Source organism: Esox lucius, chromosome 23 (assembly GCF_011004845.1).
Source record: "Esox lucius isolate fEsoLuc1 chromosome 23, fEsoLuc1.pri, whole genome shotgun sequence".
In the NCBI taxonomy this organism is placed as follows: Eukaryota; Metazoa; Chordata; class Actinopteri; order Esociformes; family Esocidae; genus Esox; species Esox lucius.
Genome location: NC_047591.1, coordinates 17,190,642 through 17,212,515, shown reverse-complemented (window position 1 = coordinate 17,212,515; position 21,874 = coordinate 17,190,642). Strand labels below are relative to the sequence as shown.

General features: G+C 42.5%; 1 protein-coding gene and 1 long non-coding RNA gene across 5 annotated transcripts; both read left to right on the top strand.

Moving 5' to 3' along the window:
• The first annotated feature begins 910 nt into the window (after nucleotides 1–910).
• On the top strand, nucleotides 911–20,807 carry lrguk (leucine-rich repeats and guanylate kinase domain containing). 4 transcript variants are annotated; one of them, XM_034290127.1, is made up of 21 exons: nucleotides 911–1,218; nucleotides 1,438–1,542; nucleotides 1,661–1,742; nucleotides 1,950–2,050; nucleotides 2,342–2,423; nucleotides 3,324–3,448; nucleotides 4,549–4,692; nucleotides 4,958–5,038; nucleotides 5,315–5,401; nucleotides 5,570–5,676; nucleotides 5,886–6,005; nucleotides 6,660–6,756; nucleotides 12,791–12,904; nucleotides 13,509–13,710; nucleotides 14,426–14,542; nucleotides 14,904–15,052; nucleotides 15,222–15,310; nucleotides 16,751–16,870; nucleotides 18,244–18,386; nucleotides 19,322–19,506; nucleotides 19,640–20,807. In XM_034290127.1, the coding sequence occupies exons 1-20, from the start codon at nucleotides 1,213–1,215 to the stop codon at nucleotides 19,474–19,476; spliced, it is 2,226 nt and encodes a 741-aa protein (XP_034146018.1). In that variant the 5' UTR covers nucleotides 911–1,212; the 3' UTR covers nucleotides 19,477–19,506; nucleotides 19,640–20,807. The 4 variants fall into 4 exon arrangements, with proteins under 4 accessions (XP_034146018.1, XP_034146017.1, XP_034146019.1 ...); XM_034290126.1 differs by having other exon boundaries at nucleotides 19,322–20,807; XM_034290128.1 differs by lacking the exon at nucleotides 19,640–20,807 and having other exon boundaries at nucleotides 19,284–19,486.
• Nucleotides 7,931–9,939, top strand: LOC117593789. The gene is made up of 2 exons (XR_004575237.1): nucleotides 7,931–9,305; nucleotides 9,436–9,939. It is a non-coding gene; the product is annotated as an uncharacterized LOC117593789 (long non-coding RNA).
• Nucleotides 20,808–21,874: the final 1,067 nt, after the last annotated feature.

Below are 21,874 nucleotides of genomic sequence, written 5' to 3'. Positions count from 1 at the left end.
ACAGACCCTGGTAGGTCACCATAACCATTCAAAGTGGGTAATGTTGTTTTGGTCTACATTCTCTTTACTACAGTCACTAAGCCATTAATGGTGTTAAGTTCTCTACAATATTATGCATTAAGCAGCCTTAATGTACAAACAAAGACTCTGCTTTTTGAGTTTAGACAGAATGCAATGTTAAATATTTTTCTTTGTATTATTATTTTTATTTTTTCTCCTTTCCTCCTAAACATGTTTTTGTCACAATTCTTATGAAAATGTTTCCCAATTTCAGCGACTGTAAACTGAGAGATTTGTTGTGACAGATGGAATCCTGGAGTTCCTCAAGACACCATTGCAATTCAGTCTTTCTTATATTGCTGGGTAATGGTTCCTATTGGTTCCTATTTGCACGATCAGTAAGTTGAGGGGTTCTTAAAGGAAACTTCAATGTAACAGTAGTTTCCAGGAGGAACACTGGAGTTATACTGTGGTTTAGATTTAAAATATAACTGTTTTGGTCACACATATGATCAAATGTCATTCCTTTTCATTTGTTTTGACACTTTAAGGTCGAACACACCATTTTTATGCTTCAATGAGGCTACGAAGGTGTATGAATTCCTCAAGGGCAGATGCAAATCCTAAATTCGAATAGTTACCACTTTATACAGTGCAGTCCAAAAGTATTTGGACAAGTGACAAAAGTTTTTTTTTGCTTTGGCTATATACTCTGTACATGGATTTGAAAGGAAACAAAACGTTAAAATGCATAAACCGAGAACCTTGTAGAAATCTAATTTAAAGTTTATTATGTGCTCCCACTTATTCAGCAATACAATATGCAAATACGTTAATTATAGTTTGGGATCTGAATGAAAAATACATATCCCACAGTTCCATTCACCTACTGACGTTTAGACATCGTTACTAAGCGACAGAGAACGCTGTAGTATACAGAGCAAATTGCCGAAATTTGTTAACAATAATAGCCAACAAGTATTTACTTACAAAATGGTTTTAATCTAACTTGTATTCTACTTCAGTGCAAAATGTGTGGATGCAAACAACCCCTAGTATTCCTCTGGGTTAACGACTTTCTAGCCAATAATTAGTCAATGACACAACAGTCCGGAGTTGGCCACGGAAGATAGCAGCCCTTACTTGCACATTTGCTGTCGTTTGCCAATCAAGTGCAGATACTTTTTGACCTTCAAAGACGAGGAAAAGACAATGGAGGTAGGGGAGTATATAGTTTGCTAAGCGCAACATACAGTAGCTAGATCAATGGTGTTGTGGACGAGTTTCAGATTAGCTACATATTTAGTCCAATGAGCCATGGACGTTACTTAGGGGATGACACGCTCAATAACACGCTGCTGTTACAGCTGGTTTTAATTACTTCGAAGCATGCGACCGCTGTTACACTACTATTTATAATTATTTTGATGTATGTAGAAAAACGATGGCGTATTGACGGAAGAAGACATGTCCACCTGTTTGTCGAAACTGGGACGCTCTGCCACCGGACTAGAGTATATCTACCAGTTCCTCTCCGTCCCTGTAAGATCTCTCATACGTTTATTTAGTTTGCGTTGCAATAAAAAAACATTTTTACTGATCTTTTATCAATGTTTATATTCCTCAAGTCTTTTTACTTTCCATTTGTATTATATTCCAGGATCAAAATCTGAAAGATGTGTCCATCTTAAGCAATTACATCTATCTTCAAAAACTCGAACTTCCGAACAACAACATAAAAGGTGTCTCCTAAGAAGTGTACTGTTCATTTGGTTATGAATATAATTAATGATTTAGTTAGATTGTGTAGCCTCATTAAACTATTTCTAATTGCTGTCAGTGCACATCAGAAACAGTTCTGTGCTGCTGGTTTTGATGATAAACAGTTGTGTATGTTGTGCCATCACTCTTCTTCTCACCCAACTCACCTTATGTTTGCTGACTGACAGATTTGTCCTGTGTAAGTCACATGCCCTACCTCATCATCCTGGATGCCTCCCACAACCAAATCACAGACTTCTTTGGATTCAAGCCACCAAAGAATCTCAAGGTTGGACATTCGGCAGATAGAAGTCTGCAGTTGAATTGTGGATTGGATCACAGTCCCAGAAGATGTTCTCCAATCATCTACAGTATCATTGCATATGCTTACCGCATACCCTTTCCAGGGTCAAATTCAGAACTCTTTTTTTTAATATTTTTTTTAGCAGTACATCATGTATATAAAATTATATTATTATAAAGAATTGTCCTGGATTTAGTAGATTATTTTCATATTTAATCTTTGCCAGGGTCCAGTTAAGAACTTGTCAGTAATATCTTACTTTTTTTTTTTTTGCAGGAGGTCAACCTTTCGCATAATCAGATGTCAGTGATGACAAACCTGTCAGAATGTTCTTCTCTGAGTATACTGAAACTGGACTGTATCCTTTAAAACAAGTTTTCACACAGAGGTCACATATTTCACTAAATAAATGTTTTATTACACCTGTAGAAGAGGAGTTCTAGTAATGTGATATTTTTCTGTCTCCACCCACCCCTACTAACAATCATATATTTCCTGTCCAGTGATTTTATTTATGATTAGGTTCTGTGAGCCATGAAGCCGCTTTCATTTGTGCCCTGCTGTTTCAATTGACAGGTGCTGTGCATGTAGCCATAAAACCATGTGGTTTTTATGAAAACAACATCAAATGTTGGCTTTAGAAAATATATATTACCCTACCGTTTCCCACAGGTTATTCATATCCAGCTGTATCTACACTTGTGTCTCATTGCGACAACTCCCAATGGATTTGGCAGAGTTAAAGATCACAGCAAGCTTTTCTTATAGGCAGTAATGCCCAAGACATTCACATATTTTCACACTGCTTTTCCAACCAGGAAGTTACATTGTGTAACACCTGTGAGGGTATGCTCAATCACCTGACTACCTGAGCTTAGTAGGTGTGATGTTGATTAAAAATTCCCTGCTTGCTATAGTATTATCTGCCTAAGAAATTTTGATATTATTTTTACATTTCATATAGACCAAAAGTTGTAAGGTCTACACTGCCAGTCAAATATTTATTCAATTTTTTTTCCACATTGTGGAATAATAGTGAGAACATTAAAACTATGAAATAACAAACATGGAATCACGTCGTACCCACAAGTGTTAAACAGATCAAAATACATTTTATATTGTAGATTGCTTGAGGTAGCGTCCCTTTGCCTCTGTGACAACTTGGCACACTTTGTGAGGTACACATACACACACATACTCTTCTCAAGAGTACCGTCTCATTGGAAAAACCCCCTTAACGCGTGCCTTTTCTGGACAGACAACTGTTTCAGTGAGATCCGTGGTCTGGAGCATTGTGCCAGCCTCAGTCATCTAAGTCTGGCACACAACAAGATCTCCCACATCAGTGGCCTGGACAACCTGCCCCTTAAAGAACTCTGTCTGGTTGGTCCTAACTCCTTTACCAGTCTCTTAAATAACCGTTGACAATTAACATAATTTAGCAGATGTTCTTACAGTATGGAGCGTGTACATTCCTGTGTTCTTTTCATCCTGCTCATCCTGTTCCACAGTGATGGATTTCTGAAATCATAAGCATTACTGTGGTTAGCAGTTGTTCCAGTGGTTTAATGAATGTGGCCCACAGACTAGCACACACACATACACACACACACACACACACACACACACACACACGTTTTCCTGTGAATACGCTGTTTTCCATTCACCTTGATGTTTCTCCTGGTCACCTGGTGTCTGTGTTTCCATTATGTCATCACTTCACAGAAGGTTCATGATACCCCAGTATGGAGCCTATTATGCATGCACACAGTATTTTAGCCCTTTCTTCTCCTGCGACGTGATGACAGCAGGGGGTGTTTTTTAACCCCCTTACTGTCTCTGATTTAAACCACAGATGTAATTGAGCTCCAGCTTTTGGAAGACACCATATGGTCCTGGCAGCCACCCTTTGGACCCCAGCCTCTACCTCCCGTTGTTCCGCTGTTGTCCTTTATCAAAGTGATTCCTCATCGTCAGCACGCTTGTCTTCTTCACTTCCCTCCTCCCCTATGGGGAAGTCTGCTGGAGGCATGAGCCTGTTTAAACCCCCCCCCCCCACACCTCACTTTCCATAACATCCCTGTCCACCAGGGAGGCCAGTCGCTGTCTCTACCTCCGCTCCCACCCCCACCCGGCACGGCTCGGTCCGTTTGCTACCTGTCAGGCGGCTTTCTGTCTCAGCCCTTTGTACCAAGGCCATCGGGGCTCAGCGAGGTCACTGTCACCCGCTGTCGACAGCACTCTGCCAGGCTGGCTAGTGGAAGATGGAGGGGGGCTCTGGGGCTGGATCCGTGATGATAGCCCATGCAGGGGGAGGTGGAGTGGTTAGTCACAGGGCTGGTCTTCAGTGATTTTGGCAGGCCCACTACAGCGTCTATCCAGCTGTACCACTTGTCGACCTCTCTGAACTTTGATTAAGTGTTCGCTGGTGGGGACCAGTTGTGTTCACAGTGTTAGTCACGTGTCAATTCCTCTCCATCCAGAGGGGGAATCGGATTGAGACGATCGAGAACATGGACACTCTGAGGACCCTGCAGGTTCTGGACCTGTCTCTGAATCGGATCAGCAGTCTCTTTGGCCTGCAGAACCTCTGTCTACTGGGCTCCATCAACCTGGAGAGTAACCAGGTGAGAACCAGTCCAATCTGACTATCACTGTTTACTGCTCTGTTGTCTTGTTAATGCTACTGTCTGCATAGTGCCAGTGCTCGGGTTGTGAACCACAATGTGACGGCATACCAGGAGCTGAGCAATAAAGCCTTTTCTCAGTGCATCAACTGGTTGACTGTGGTACTAAATGCTGTTTAAATAATTTTTTGTCCGTTTGTTAAATGGAAGTCATCGTAGTCCAAATAACAGTTTTTTGTTTAGTGTAATATTATTTTGTTTTCAGATCAGTGAAATCAAGGATGCCACACACATCCATGAACTGTTCCTTCTCCGGGAGCTGAATCTGCGCAGAAACCCTGTCCAGGTAGTGGAATTGCACCTAAAACCAACGCATGGCTTTTATCAAGTTGGTTTTCTAAATCTGGTTTCCACCTATCAGATTGGATTTAATACTCAGAAAGCGCATGAATTTAGCTGAAGTGAACTGACATTTATGGACAATCCATTATTTTTCTTATTGATTTCTATGCATTAGATAATTTCAGATGGACAAAAAAAAAATGTGTAATATATCTCCCTCCTGTGCTGTATGCTGTCACTATACTGATAGTAGAAATGTCTGTTTTACTGTTGACACCAGGAGCAGCCTGACTACAGACTGGCAGTGATCTTCCTCCTCCAGCACCTGGCTGTCCTGGACGAGGAGAATGTCTCTGCAGAAGACAAGGTGTCTAGCTAGGTGGATGGGTGATGGGATGGGACACGCTCGGCCTAGCATTTGGCAGAGGGTCATCGGGAGCATGTTGGGTGAACGGGGACGGTAAATGCTAGCAACGTATGGTAGTATAATAGCCATTTGCAGATATGACGTGAATGTCTCCCCTGTGTTGACCAGGTGTCGGCCACCAACAAATATGACCCTTCTATGGAGGTAGTGGCGGCCAGGGATCACATGACCCACATGGTGTACCAGCTGATGCAACCGCAGGTCATCTACGATAGGTAAACACCTGCTTGCCACCTTGATTATTTGTCTCCCATTCATACATAATAGAAACTAACCTGGCCCAGGTAAATAAATAGATTTTCCAGGTTGCTGCAGTATGTTGTCCGTAGCAGCATCACGCTATTTCCCAGGAAGCGTGTGGGTGAGGCCCCCTGTGTCTTAATGTCATCCTGAATAATCCTTGTGTTTCTGTGTTGGTCCCCAGCACCCTTCCCAGTCTGGACACTCCCTACCCCATGCTGGTTCTGACCGGCCCACAGGCCTGTGGGAAGAGGGAGCTGGCTCACAAGCTCTGCCAGGACTTCAGCCACTTCTTCGCCTATGGGTGAGTCCCTAGAGTCTAGTATCCAAGTGATGTATGTCTTGTTGGGCAGGCTGTGCCCAAGATCTATGTGCTAGTATGCATCCAGATGAAATATGCTGTTTATATAGAGTGCGCTACTTTAGATGAGCATGCATTGTGCATTTAGGGGTGTTGTTTATGATTGTGCCAGATAGGGACTTAATTGAGTTCTCTGTCCATAGAAACATGATACTTACACTGTCAACCAGATGTATGTCACTTCCCGAAAACGTAATGATTACCCCACGTGAGCGATGGTGATAACTAACAAGGTTCCCCACCAGCGTTTCTCGCCACAGCAACGACATAAAGGTCCTTTAATCTAGTAATGGAATGAATGGAGCCCTTTTAACAGAAGCACATCTGCCTGAGATGTTGCTCTCACCTTACATGTGGTTTTAATAGGTTTAACCCCCACAGACACACACACATACCCACACACTTCCCTTTCACATTCCTAGCCCTCTACTCTCCAGAGGCTAACATGAAAGGTAGGTTTAATCCTCAGCCCTGGTAAACACCTTTTTCAACGCCCTTCTCAGTGGTTTGCTGTGCCAGTGTAATTGTCTGTCTGTCTCTGTCGCACTGTTTGAACTAAGTATTTTGACAATTGCTTTGTGTCATTCCATGTCCCAGAGCCTGCCACACCACCAGGGGGCCCTACTTTGGAGAAGAGGACGGGAGTGACTACCATTTTGTCACGGAGGAAGACTTTCAAAACATGATTAACATGGTACGCGTTTGCGATTGACCACGAGCAGTGTTGCTAGATTGGAAGGTTTCCGCATCATTGGGCTAATTTTAATGACAGTGTTTGGGCAAAATGTGCATGGGCCGGTCGATTTACAAGTAGGGTTAAAATGGCGCTTGGCCAGGTTATTTTTGTGCAGGCTGCGGGTAATTGGCCGATATACTGTCAATTATATTTGGCCGATATACTGTCAATTATATTTGGCAACCCTGACTGCAATGTGGTACGTCTGTGCAGAATTACTAATCGACGAATCGGCTTGCATCCTATGTGACAATCTGTTGTGTGATTTACTTTAATGACTTGGCCCTTTTAATTTTTTTATATTGGCACTCTGAAACACCGGGATGGTTTGTCAGTTTGGGATTAATTGAGTATTCATATTAGAATTTATGCTGCACATGTTAAAATAAACTGGTTATGTTATCGAGACAATCGAGGAACACGCGTGACAAGAACACCTGGAGCGTATCTTACTCTTCGGGCCGAGCATGAATATTCATTGGTGAAAAACATGATTCGCTGCAGTTTCATTAAATAACATTATGATTGTAGTTTGACAAATATGTTTAGGTCAAATATTGTAGCGCAAATTTGCCCCTGGTTTATTTTGGTATTTCCAAACTGTAGACTAATTAAATTAATCAACACAAACATAAAATGAATGCTGTTATTACATTTAAATCTTTCAGACGAAGAATCATGTGTGGCATTTTTGAAAGATGAGATACAAGCTACATGGAAAATCTTTACTGGACAGCCTTTTCTGAAGTGAATCGGTTTCACAAGCTTTCCATAAGGTTATTAAAAATGTATTTAAAAATAGGCTCCCGTGGAATAACCATTTGTGAACAACTCAATGGACGGACAAGTACAAAACGTTTCTGTGGCTAATGAAAATCGTCGAAATGTGGGAAAGAAACGTAAAACTAAAACAATGGAAATAACAGTCGAAGGGAGATCTTACAGGATGCCGGAACAAATTGTAAGGGTCAAGAAAAATCTCTGAAAACTGTCCGAAAGAGGTACGTGGAAGAACCGTATATCAACCAATCAAGCTAGCTAGCTGTAGAGTACAGTACCTAAAATTGTTCTGGGGTTTTTAAATTTGTAACAATAGAGAAAAAACTAAGTTTGTTGGCTATTAACTTTATCGTTACAAATGTTATTGCTAGATTATAGAAGAAACACTTCCATCCATCGAATGATTAGACATGGCTGTCTATTGTCTGTAACGTTACAATATATCCTGAAGGGAAGTGCAGAAAGGATGTTGGAAAGTTGACTGATGAGCGCTAGTTGCTACTGTTCAACAGTTTCTGCACAGTCCCATACGAGAAACAACAAACGTTTATTCACTCTGGCTTCGAACAGGTTAGAAATAAGACAAAACTGCTGTTATAATAGCTATACAGAACATTTGCATGGTTAAACTTTCACAGCAGTTTCGTGGGTGGGGTGGGAGGGGTCCTGTAACCTGATTTGTACCTGGGTTATAGTGACTCAGTTGCACTCCAAGGCAGGTGCTTAGGCCATTATGAAAATACAACTTTAGGAACATCTTGATGTCTTCTGTGATCTCCTTAGAGGACACATTGGATGCATGCCCCAGTGAAAGAGGGCATCAAGGTGCACATTCTGTCTTTCTGAAGTACCCAGAACCACCACTCTCGGATGAAAGGAGACGTACACTGAGAATGCCTCAGCCCCGATCTGAATTTGTCGTGAATGTACCGACTCTAGAGACAGAAGAACACCAAATCTGCAACATTCAGTGTTTAGAGGGACATTTTCAAACTGCAGAGTCTCAATTCTGGCCGACCCATGAGTGACACTTGTGGCAAATTTGACATGTTCTTTGCTAAGATGTCAGCAGCAACATCTGCAAAGGGAGATTGCAGTTGAGTTTCACCATCCAAAAGGCCTACACACAGCTTGAATATGACACTGTGTGGGCTAAAGCCAATGCTGACTGCCATGTCATTTCTGTGGATCTACAGGGGGTTGTGTACACCCCTAATCTGGCCCACTGCGATGTCTACTACTAGCGTCAGCTGTTATATTTTAACCTTTGCATCCAGGAGCTTGGAAAAGAAGGTCCTTCATGCATGTGTGTTTGGCATGATGGGATTGCCCCCTGAGGAGCCATTTCCAAATTCACGCCACTCATCAAACCAGAGGGTACGCAAGCTGATCTTCAGTGACAGATGCTGTGGGCAGAATAACAACTGGCGGATAACAATCTGAGGTTGATGCTCATCTCTGTCACTTTAACGAAGTTGAGCGGAGGTTCATGGTCTCTGGTCATTCTTTTCTTCCTTGTGATCAATCTTTTGCCGCCATTGAGACGAGGCGGAAGGTTTCAGTCCTGCATACACGTGATGTTTCACAGATGATACCTGAAGCATCAACAGCGAACCAATTCAAGGCCATGAGGATGCAATGTGAAGACTTCAGGCATCTCCCAGATTCTGCCCTCAAGCGACAAGCTGGACTACAGATCACCTCAATGAGGTGGTTGAAAGTCACAGGTATTGCACAGAGAATACTAACACCCATCAACATGAAACATGTTGTTCTAACAATAAAATATCCTAATTCTTGGCTGTGAACGTTGTTTATTAATTTCAGGAACCTAAAATGTTTCTGTTCTAATTTCAGCTGAGGATCCTTGATTCTGTTCACCAGGCAGAGCCACTGTTTGTTGGAGGGCTGAACATCATGGCTGATGGCCAAACCAGAACCAAGAGGGACACTTCAACCTCCCTACTTGGCATGCCACTACCCAGAATGAGTCCTTTGTCCATCAAAAAAGACCAAGACCTAATGACCATGCTGAACTACTTGCCAGCTGCTTCACTCTTTTTCACTGCAGAGTTAATAATTTGTTGTTAAACCAAGCTACATAATAAAAAAATATCTGTATTCTGTGAGTTTATGATTCTCTGAACCTGTATAGTGTGTTGAATCTGGATACATTTCCAAAGATAATGTAATCTGTATTTGAGAAATTGACATGTTCAGTAGGTATTTTCTATGTGAATCAATTTGTGTAAAATGTGTGCAGATCCCAGTGCAGAGAATGTTATGTACAGTGTTTTCTGTTGTGAATTATTTAGTGTGATTGTTTAAACTTTTTATCTGAATTAAAGAAATGTCATTCCATACCGTATGTGAGTATTTGTTTGATCTTGCTCCCCTTTTTCTTCCTTCCAATATAGGTCTTTGTGTCACCAGATTTAGTGTTAACTCTGAGCCTGTAATTATTTACTGCTGTGAAACCTCAGTACAGAAGAGCTTTTCTTGGCTTTAGCATGAGTTTAACTCAATTCAAGACAGAAGGGCATACTATTCCAGAAATTAAAATCATCCACATCCTACAAGTACCTTTTTAAGCAGCAAAGAAATATCAATTGGTATTGGACGATGAGTATAGTGAATATATTTGTCGACTATAAAACTCTTTAAGGTGGTACATGATAATATAAAATGAAATGATTATATTAAAATGGACAAGTTGTCACATATATGGGTATATAGGATTTATTTGCTCAAAGTAGCGTTCACTACTGACCAGGAACATTTACATGGAACTAGCTGTTACTCTCAACTCCTTGGAAATACCTGGCAATACAAAAGTAGTTCTGTCAATGTATTTTATTAAGTGAATTTAGGGCTTTTAATTGTCCGTATCATATGTTCATGGTTTATCATAACAGTTTATCTGGCCCTGTTGGTCTCTGTGGAAATTGTAGAACAAGAAAACCAAGCCCTACTCATGTCCTGGCTCCCCCTTAGTTCCCTAACCGTTTTTATTGGCTTTAATGTTATCGGATACTTAATCATTGGCTACTTAAATGTGCCCTTCTATCTGCCATATTAGACACTTCAAAGCTCTAGGTTTAACATTCCTGAAGGCACGTCCTAGATATCCTACCCTGTGGTGGCCTGAGGTACTATAGAGGACTCCTGCCTGAGCATTCTTTTGTTTTTTAACATGTGGCCCTTTTTTTTCCTGATGTTGATTATGTAAGCGCTATGCTGTGGGAACTGGATAAATACAGATCTCTCTCCCAGTGATACATGGAGGAAACAGTTTGAAGTGGGAATCCTAACCCTGCACCCTTTACAGTTGAGAGGACGTCTCAGGTGATGTTTTATCGAACTGTGGTTTAGACAGCTTGACTTTTCCTTTACATTGGATGTTTTACCGACTCCCGTGATCATTCAGAACATATCAGACCAGAGCAGTTGTGCCACACTCCTCACCACATACTACTCTAATTACTGCCTCTTATCCGCTACCACACAAAACACACATCTGCAAAGCTCTTCGCTGCAGATTAGCCTGGTTCAGCTGGCCTGGTGCTTGTTTCGTTCCGTCACTTGGCCCGTCAACAGAGGAACAATTAGGGCACTTTGTTTTGTGGGCTGGATGGTTTCCAGCTCCTTAACATAGGTAGTGAAGTTAATCTAACTGTAGCACTTCTGGGGCCAAGTTCCTGAGGGACTGTCTGAATCTCTGAATGGGCCGGCAGTTAATCAAAAAATTTGTCAGAATAACAGCAATAGAAGAATGGAACACATCCAATGGGTGGATATGTTAACCATGTGGGTGTGTTATAACACATCATGCCAAGCAAAAGAACTATCCAAGGACCTCAGAAGGTTTATTGATGCCGGTTAGTCAGAGAGGGGTTAAAAAGACATTTCCAAGCAATTTGAAGTCATTAAACCATCATTCCACTGTCCAATGGATCATCTACAAGTGGTGAAAATTCCAGACCAATGGCAATCTACACGTCATTTCACCAAATGCAAAACAAGAACTGACTGAAAGATTCTCATAGACGTCTCTGAGAACCCTGAGATGACATCAATGAATCTACAGGCCTCTATTGCCACAACCAATGTCAAATTGCATGAGCCAACTGTCATAGATCGCACAAACCTGGCTTGCACTTGAGGTAAGAAAGGAAGACACCTCTGCTCTCAAAAAATAACACCAAGACTCGACTGATGTTTGCCAGACAGCACCTGGCTAAAGATTTAAACTTGTGGAGAAATGTGCTCTGGGTAGACAAGTCCAAGTGGAGTTGTTTGGCCGCAGTGCCAAACGCCTTTTTGGGCAAAATACAAAATACTGCCTTTGAACAGAAGAAACTCATACCAGCCGTAAAGCATTGAGTTGGTGGCATTATGGTTTGGGCCTTGTAAATTTACCATCATTGAGTCAGCCCTGAATTCTGTATTGTACCAGAGAATTCTTAAGAAGGATGTGAGGCCACCTGTCAACAAGCTGAATCTAAACTGACAGAACAACAGGACAATGATCCAGAACACACCAGCAAAGATGCAGTACAAGGTTTTTGTAATGAAACAGGTATTTTTTATTTATTTAACATTGCACAACTTTTCCAGTCTTTTTTTGCCCCTCTCCCAGCTTTTTTGAAACTTGTTGCTGGCATCAATTTCAAAGTGGCATAACATTTCTAAGATTCAAACATTTGATGTGTTGTCTTTGTACTATTTTCTATTGAGTGTAGGGATTACATTATTTGCACATCATTGCCTTCTGTTCTTAAAATCTGACACAAGGTCCCAACATTTTTGGAAACAGCATTGTTTATTTTTAGTCTGAATATTGAGAGAAACAGTATAACCTAACTTGATATGCCTGCAGTTCTCTGAACTGTCCGTAGGGTAATAAAGTGTGATAGATGACAACTCTGAGAATATTCAGTCCAGGTGCGAGTAGACCAGGGGTCAAAAGGTGCCTGTTTGAACTACAGGGCAGTGATGGAAGAGATGGTGCTCCTGACTGCAGGGTCATGAGTTCACCTCACAGGCAGGGATGTTGGCGTTTTTAATCTCAGCTGTACACAACTGGGTTCGGGTTGGACCACGTAGGAACATCAAAGACAGTTTGACTTCTAAATGTAGGTGTTTAACCCAACAGTAGTTAACGGTCCCACCTGACGCCTCTGTCTATTTGTCTTTTTCTCTCCTTCCTCAGGGACAGTTCATCCAGACCGTGCAGTATCAGGGTCACTGGTATGGGTTGTCTCGCGCTGCCATCGAAAACGCAGCCAGGCAGGGCCTTGCCTGCTGTCTGCATATGGAACTAGAGGTGAGTGTGGCAGTACACTTAATCACACCCGCAACCACTATACATACACGCACTCTATACAGACACACATATGTTACACACACATTCACTTGGACCAGCATCATGCCTAAGAGGCCAGAAATACACAGTACACAGTGTCCTTGTTTAAGGCGAACAGCATTTTCATCGTGTTTTGACCTCTGTGATCTCTACTTTCCCAGTGTGTTGTTTTGCTCATCACTAACCCTACCTAATTTACTGGACCGTCAAACCTTCTTTGCTGTAAAAAATGCTGATATTCTCATTCCAGTGTTGTACACTTGTGGTGTTTCTGTTAACAATTCAAATGTTTAAAAAGAGCCTGAAGAAACACATTAAAGGAGATATACCTGTAAGAATGTCCATCCATATCGCACTAATTAAAGCCATTGTAAACTTATACAGCAATGTTTTTACCACATCATGTTTGATTTCATATTATACCACCCTACAGACAGAATTGTAGAATGTGGCTTAGTATTTTCTGGTTTAACCTGTACGTCAAATACCTTCGCATGCAAAATGTATTTGCTGAATGAATGCAGCTGGGTTTCCGTAATGCTGGCTGTCTGTGATCCCGTCCCAGGGTGCATTCAGACTGAAGAACACACACTTTGAGCCGCGCTACGTCCTGCTGCTTCCCACGGACAAGGAGTGGTATGCTGGACGACTGATGGCCAGAGGCCTGTACACTCACCCCCAGATTGACACGGCCCTGGCCCGCGTGGACACCTACGCCCGGGTCAACGGGGAGCGACCTGGCTTCTTCGACCGCGTCATCCCCTGCGGTACGTTGCTCAGAACCAGTGTGAAGGAGCTCACGATGGCAGTGATTGTACCTTATCGGTGATGTGTTATTTTCTCTTGCGGATGTATTCGCAGAAAGGCCACACATGCACGTGTTTGCCTGTGCTGCTGTCTGGGTTTCTGTTATTGTTCTTGCTCCTTGGAAAAACTAGGTGATGGTTTCAAAAAAATTGGTGGTACTACTGTAGATTAAAAAAATTTAATAAACTTCTGGCCACAAACGATGCACCCTGTGGAAACTGACTGACTCACTATGAAGAAGACTAAACTGACATACCGAAGCCTTCAATGTCATGAGATTGGCGTTAAAAACTTGTTTAGTTACCAGATGGGGAAATGTGTTCCAGTGAAGGCACTTCGACATGCCGAGATGTGTCTAATGACCCCAAGTACAATGTGTCACATTTACAGGACAAATTTTCTTTCTTTGAAGCAACTCAATTAAATAACAGTTATCATTCTGGCCTACTATCTTTTAAAAATGTTTATTATAATTTTTGTGATTTTAACATCCCAGTGTGTTTGTGTGGACAGTACAGGTCTGTCAAGAAAGATAAGCAGAGTTGCACTAATGTATGACATTTTTTAATACTGTTTGCGTGCATTCAATTAAATGGTAAGAAGTTAAGTGAAGACACATTGTCAGTTCAGAATTGATCACAACCCTTATGTATGTGTTTGTGTGTGTGTGCTCAGACGACCTAGTGAAGGCTTACAAAACTCTGAGACATGTTTTGATGGAGTATCTTGGAGAGGAGGAGTTGGATGGAGTGGACCGAAGCAATACAGCCACCCCAGACAACATCTCCACAGGTCAGTGTCTACTACCACAGCCACCCCAGACAACATCTCCACAGGTCAGTGTCTACTACCACAGCCACCCCAGACAACATCTCCACAAGTCAGTGTCTACTACCACAGCCACCCCAGACAACATCTCCACAAGTCAGTGTCTACTACCACAGCCACCCCAGACAGCATCTCCACAGGTCAGTGTCTACTACCACAGCCACCCCAGACAACATCTCCACAAGTCAGTGTCTACTACCACAGCCACCCCAGACAACATCTCCACAGGTCAGTGTCCGTGTGTGTGGGCTGTAATTCTAAGTGTGGTCACTACGGTCAAGGTTTGGTGATGAAGTGTGTGTTAAGGTGTCGGTGTCTGTGACAGGGTTGTCAAGGAACTACTTGGTGGACGATGAGCTTCGCGATCCCGTCCCCAGGCTGGAAACAGGCTTTATGTCTCCCTCCGCTACGGAGACAGACCCCCCAGACCCCAGCTACCTCCAGCCCCAGCTCAGCCCACAGAATACCTCTGTTGTGAGTCCCTCAACTACACATTCAGCCACACACACACACACAGAGGGTGACACATTATAATGCCTGGCCGAAAGACGAGAGGTTTGATGGATGCGATCAACCTCACTGTCCTCATAAGGACTGCAGACCTCAAGGACAATCGTGGTTTCTCCCTCTCTATGGGCTGTAGGAGCCGGCCTCCATCCGCAGGCGGCAGCAACGGGTCAGGGAGGCTCTGATGGGGAGGAGCCCTGGAGCGTACACCCAGCTGTTCAAGAGGTACCCCGGGACATCCTTCTACCTCACATCAGCAACCTCCTCCTGTTGTGTTAACTGCCCGGTGACAGCTTATGTGTAGGACACCAGTATTGGGTTGTGTGTCTCCAGCAGAGGGAGCTAGCGAGGTCATAGTGAAAAGCGTGTGTGTGTGTGTGTGTGTGTGTGTGTGTGTGTGTGCGTGTGCTCGTGTATGTTTGTGTGGCCTTAATTTGGAACCTGGATTCTTGAAGGACTCATCCAATAAGTCAATTTCCAGCTCTGTTTACCAAATACCAGTTTGGTAGATTTATTCAGTCAGCCATCTACTCTCATGTTCCGACTGAGAGCTAATCTCTCTCTGGTGGACGTGCTCTCCAATGGACTGGACCTGAAATCCTGTGGATTGGTATTCAGCTCTGTTGGTGTCTTGGTGTGTGTTGTGTCTTTCTGTGTGTGTTGTGTGTGGTGTCTTTCTGTGTGTGTTGTGTGTGGTGTCTTTCTGTGTGTGGTGTCTTTCTGTGTGTGTGGTGTCTTTCTGTGTGTGGTGTCATTCTGTGTGTGTGGTGTCATTCTGTGTGTGTGGTGTCTTTCTGTGTGTGCGGTGTCTGTGTGTGTGGTGTCTTTGTGTGTGTGTGGTGTCTTTGTGTGTGTGGTGTCTTTCTGTGTGTGTGGTGTCTTTGTGTGTGTGTGGTCTATTTCTGTGTGTGGTGTCTTTCTGTGTGTGTGGTGTCTTTCTGTGTGTGTGTGTGTGCGTGCCTGCGTGTTTGTGTGTGTGTGCGTGTGGTGTGTTTTTGCTGGAGTGAATTAACCCCTTGACTCAAACTCCTGTTGACAGAAGACATACTCCATGTCGAGTTCCGCATAATTAATCATCATGGTTTTATGTTTTCCTGAGACATTATCTGGTAGTCACCTAATGTGCAGCACAAACTCTGGGTGTGGGTTTATATTATTTATTTACCAAGTGTTTCCTTCCTCCCGATGTCATGTTGTCCAGTTCACGCTTATAGCCTTGCCTGATGGCAACAACTCCCCGGGAGGTTTGTGGAGTTCCTGATCGAATCGCATCCTGTGATGCATATCTCGCCACACGTTCTGCTTTTCATCTCAGTGCTCAATCAGGAAGTATCGCTGGCACACATGCTCTGGGGGAAGAGAGGAGTGAGCCTGGCCAATAACCACAAGAAAGCTTGCAGGTGCTCGACTTACCACACAGAGTTACTTGAGCGTGGTGAGCCAATTTATACCACCCTCTGTGGAACCTCTGGGCACTGCTGCTGGTGCGCTCTAGGATTTGAACTCAGTGTGTGTTCAGAGGAAATCTTTCCTATTTGCACTGCAGGTCAAAAGTGGTGTTCTGCTTCTATAGTTGGCACTGTCATGGAACTAGGAGGTGAGTTTATGTGTGCTTTAACCACCCACAACTGTGTGTGTGTATGTGTGTGTCTCTCTGTCTCTTAGGTGTCCTCAAACAGCTCCATCATCATTAGCCTCTCAGTTTCAGCAGGACCCTGCCTTCTTATCCCCCATGATGCCTAGAGCCAGCCACGCCCCAAAACACAACCACTCAGAAAATAGCAGGTCTGTATCAAACCCATATGCACCATCAAAACCTACATTTGTGCACAGTTTTTTTTATCTCATTACTTTTGTTGCTCAAGTGTAGCATGTACCACTTTTAATATTCATTGGCTGTGATTAAGTGTTTAAGAGCATATGCATTTCTAAATTAGAGTTTTCAGTTAACCACTCAACACTGTCTGGGGACAGGTCTTCATAACGTCTTCTGCTCACGCCTTCCGTGTCTGTGTCCATTCAAAAAACTATCAGAGATTACAATTTTCCCAGGTGAAATAAACATTTTTCTGTACATATGTGTGAGAGCCTCAAGTAATGTATTCAAAACCAACAGGGAGTGTGGATTTGAGTGAGGAGCAAGTCCATCACCTGAGAAAATAGGTTTTTATTACCTCTTCTCTAGTGACATCTGAAGTAGTTAGTTATACTTCTGATTTTATGAAATCTTTACCCCATTTCAGCAACTCTGTTTTACTGAATTACTCATTTAACTACTGATTTAATAGACCCTTTTAAAATCAACCTTGTTTGCTTCAGATTTATTTGAAATTCTCCTGTGGGAGCAAGCCTGGGAGAGTCTTATAATGTTCTTGGCCTGAAGTTATTCAGAGCATCCAAGCCTTAAAAAACAAATATATTTGAATAAATTATATCTGAACCAGCCCAACACAACTTTCTTGTAATGACATACCCAATGACACACTTCAAGTATGAACATTAAAACGCTATATATTTATCTGCACAAATGCACCTCAATAGCAATGTATAATGTCTGCATGCACATTACAATATGGCTTCAACCCAGAACACTTGAAAACATTTCAGTGGGATAGGTTGTGACCTGTCTCTTCTTATATCAAACATATTTGATGGAATGTATCCTATTGCTGATGGCATTTTCTGTCCTTGAGTTCACAGTTGAATGTTCTCCTAACAGTCCTATATGGAGGTGGGGTTGAATCAAAATGATATCCAACACTGCACTGGGACAAGGCCAATCTGCCCATATGACATTAACACTTTATGACAGGTGTATTCCAGTGTGTCTTCTTTAACACTGTGTTCATCCAGTTATTTTTTCTATTCATTCTTTTCCTCTCTAAGTGTCTGTTTCACTCTTTCCTTAGCTTTTGTAGTTTCCTGACATAACTCGGTTCTCATCAGTCCTCTCTCCCCTCTTCCTTCTCTCTCTGCTGGGTTGTACTCATTAGTTGTATTCCGCTGCAAAATGTTCAGCCATAAACCGAATCCCTTAACTTTAGAAAACAAACAGGAGCAAATGGAACTAATCGTGCAGGGACCTATTTAAATATGTCCAGTAGAAACAGTAACTTTTTGAAACTGCATCTGACTAAATGAATCTCTCCTGGGATCAGCTGTGATGACTCCCGGGCCAGTTCTGGTCTCTCCATCCCCAGCTCAGCAGGGGCCTTCTCAGAGACGGCAGGGCCAGCTGGGCGTTTGGATGTGGAGCTGCTGAATCTTTCTGCACTGGGAAGCAACTTGGACGAGCTTCAAGGTGACTGTCCCGACGACTGGCTCTGTGTCTCTCTCTGTCTATGATTTTCTGTCTCCATCTGTTTCTCCCTCTCTCTACCTCATTTTTGCTCAGTCTCTCTCTGTCTCTCTCTCCCCCCGTCTCTCTCATAGTTGTATGTTTTATCTGATACTCGGTTTAACTACTCCACAGAACTGGGTTTGCTAGTCATACATTTTCTCAAATGTTCTCCTTCCCTCCCTTTTTATCTGTTTCTCTTACCCTCTGTCCCTCCCTTTTTGTCTTTTCTTCTTTCTTTCCATCCTTCTGTGCTTTTTTCTCTCTCATCTCTCCCCCTCTGTGTGTTTCTCTTAATTTCAATTTCAAAAGGCTTTTATTTGCATGGAAAGTGTTACCACATACAGCACATTGCCAAAGCAAACAGAATAATACCTATAAACAGGACAATACAGTAAGAAATGAATGAATGCAATAATGAAATTGTGAGAAACAGTTTGTAATGAGATGGTCCTGATTGGCTATTCCCACCAGTTGTGACAGAGGTTTTCTGGTTAATATGAAGCAAATATACTTGATTTTGTCCTTTTCAATCTTTCTTTCATAATTGTTAGTTAGAATTTTGGTAAAATAACATCAGTTGCCATAGTGCTCAGGGTGTAGGTCTGCATTTGCACTACATGTCTTCTCTGGTTAGTCAGATGTGGCTATGAAAACTGGCCTCTATGGTCAAACTGAGTCTGTACCAAGAAAGTGTTTTCCTTAGTTTTTTCTTTGTTAGTTAAAATGGTCCTCTTTTTGTTTTTCTTTGATTGGTTTTAATTGGTGTTAGTTTGGTTCCAAGTTAGATTGATTAAGGCAGATCAGATCTATACCACAGATATTGGTATATCTATTTTGATCGCTAATTTAATGGCATAGTGAGGCCGGAACACTCCCAGGTTGTGTTACTCTTCCAGATCAAGTGGATTCGAGCCACCCTCCTGACAGGCCTCGCCAAGGCTCCGAGCGCCTCTCTCCAGCTGCCGTAGTACGACCAGGCTCCAACGCCAAACCCATCCTACCCCCCATCCCATCGGGACGCAAGACCCCCGGACCCAGTCCTAGACCGTGAGAACGGAGAGAGAGGAGGAGTGAAGAGGAGGTATTGATGAGGGCGGGGCATTCAAATGTAGACCATGATGGCCTCAGTTACCACGTTTCCTACATTCACAGAATTCGGGCAGGAACACTTTATGATTATTATTATTATTATTATATGAACCTGTTTTTATTAGCTAAGAGGGTGAGGAGAGGTTGGAGGAGAGGGTGTGCTGGGTTATCAACGGGCCTGATACCAACCCACTCCTACTGGTCCATGTGTTCTGGAGGCAGCTGTATAGATGGCCAGACCATCACAGAACCTTGGCAATAACCATAGTCACAGGATGGTATAAACTACGGACAACACACTGAAATACGCTCATTCGCTTTTTGCAACCCGACTTGTACCAGAGATGTTATATGTAGTTAATGGCTTGTGGCTCTACTTGTCCCAGTCATGGATCATGCTCTTGACTACATGTGATATTGTTCTTGCCACAACCTGTCCTGCGGTCTTCATGAGTGAAGATGATGACAGTGTAATTAGAGTGGTGTTTACTTACACTGCTGCGGAATTGCAGGTAATCAAATCATAAAACCCACCTCATATTTTCAGCAGTCTTCAGAAAGGTTTATTTGGCATTCTTGAGAAAAGTTTAGTCAGCAGTCTAGAGAAAGGTTCAATTGGCAGTACGATACACCCACACCATTCTGTTTTTGGTTTATGCCCATTCCATTCTGTTTTTGGTTTATGCCCACACCATTCTGTTTTTGATTAACGCCCACTCCATTCAGTTTTTTGGTAAACTCCCACTCCATTCTGTTGTTGGGTCACCCCCACAACATTTCCTTCTTGGTATATTCCCACACCATTCCTACACAAGTAAAATGTTAACATACCTAATTACAATTTCTTTTGGAAGGAAAAGTATTTTATTTTGTATGTATTAACTCTAGATAATATTTCAAATAAATGTGGTCGTTAGAACTTTGCATTATTGTAATTATTGATATGTAAAACTGAGATCTCAATAGCCTACCTTTTCAGTTGTAGGGTTAATACTGGTAGGTTTGGAAATATGAGAGGAGTTGTGTTGCATATGTTTATGCAGGAAAATATTCAAAGTATGTTGTGGATTTCAACAATGCTTATAAAAAATGTCTACCAGAATTGTTTTACAAGCTAGTCATCAATGGACTGCGAGCTAGCAGTATCTCAGCTTGGAACTATTAGAGATCCCTGGTCAACCTAATTCCCAAACATTCCATGAAAGTAGGAACGTTTCAAAAAGCCCATATCCATTGTATGTGCTTGCTTGTTTTTTGTATTCCTTTTGGTGTCATAATATTTGTGAGGGTGTATAGAAACACTTTTTAATAAAATATCATTGCTAACCATGCTGTCAGTTCCGCTTTAAGGTTGCCAGCATAGTAATTCATGTCAAATTATTAATTCATGTCAAACCTTAACATTTGTATTTTATTTATGTTGCTAACCTTAACTCTGACCCTTAACCAAATCCCCAATACCTTACCCTAATTCGGACTTTAACTCTAATTTCATTTCTGCTCCCTGTGTTTAAATACATTCCTGCTATAATGTGTGTGTGTGCATTTGTTCGAGTGCATGTGCACATGGGCACAGCTTATACACACATGCACGCACACCCACACACACACACACACACACACACACACCTGGCCATCCATCACTGTCTTCCCATCGTAACCGGCAGATGTTGCAACCATGATCTAATAATTCAGAGGCAGTTTCTGACAAGACACCGCCTCAACCGCAATCCCTCAGGCTCTCCAGGCCTATAACCTGCTTACAGAGACCCTCTTCACACCCGGCTCTCCCTAAACCAACACATGACCTTCCCCTTGTGGAGCGCACAGCACCCACACAACACCTCACAGATAGATGGCTCTATTTTCACTTTGTCAGTACTGACGCTCCAGCTGGCCCTGATGTCTAATAGTGTGTGGTGTCCTGTAGCTGGCTGAAGCCGTTCCCTCTTCTCTACAACAGTCTGTGTGTCTGTCGTCACGTGTGCCTGTCTGTGTCTGTACCAATGTTTGTCTTTCTGCCTGTCTGTCGATCTGTCTTTCGGGGTAATCCATTTAGCTCCTGTCTGTCTCACTTTACAGGACCTAGTCTGGGGGAATTCCTCTGTAGGTCCATATATTCCCCAGACAGTAAGGCCCAGACACTCTCAATCATGGCTCGATACTTCGCCCCGGCTTGGGACGGAAACATTTCACTGTCTTTCATTCAAGACATAACTCCACAAGACAATAGAACTATTCAGGAGAGACAAAGGGAGATTGTATTGTGTTTGAAGAAGGACATTCATACATCTTTTATATTCTATTCCATTAATACAGCACAAAGCAGTTGGAAGAAATATTTAGAGATCATCCCTTCT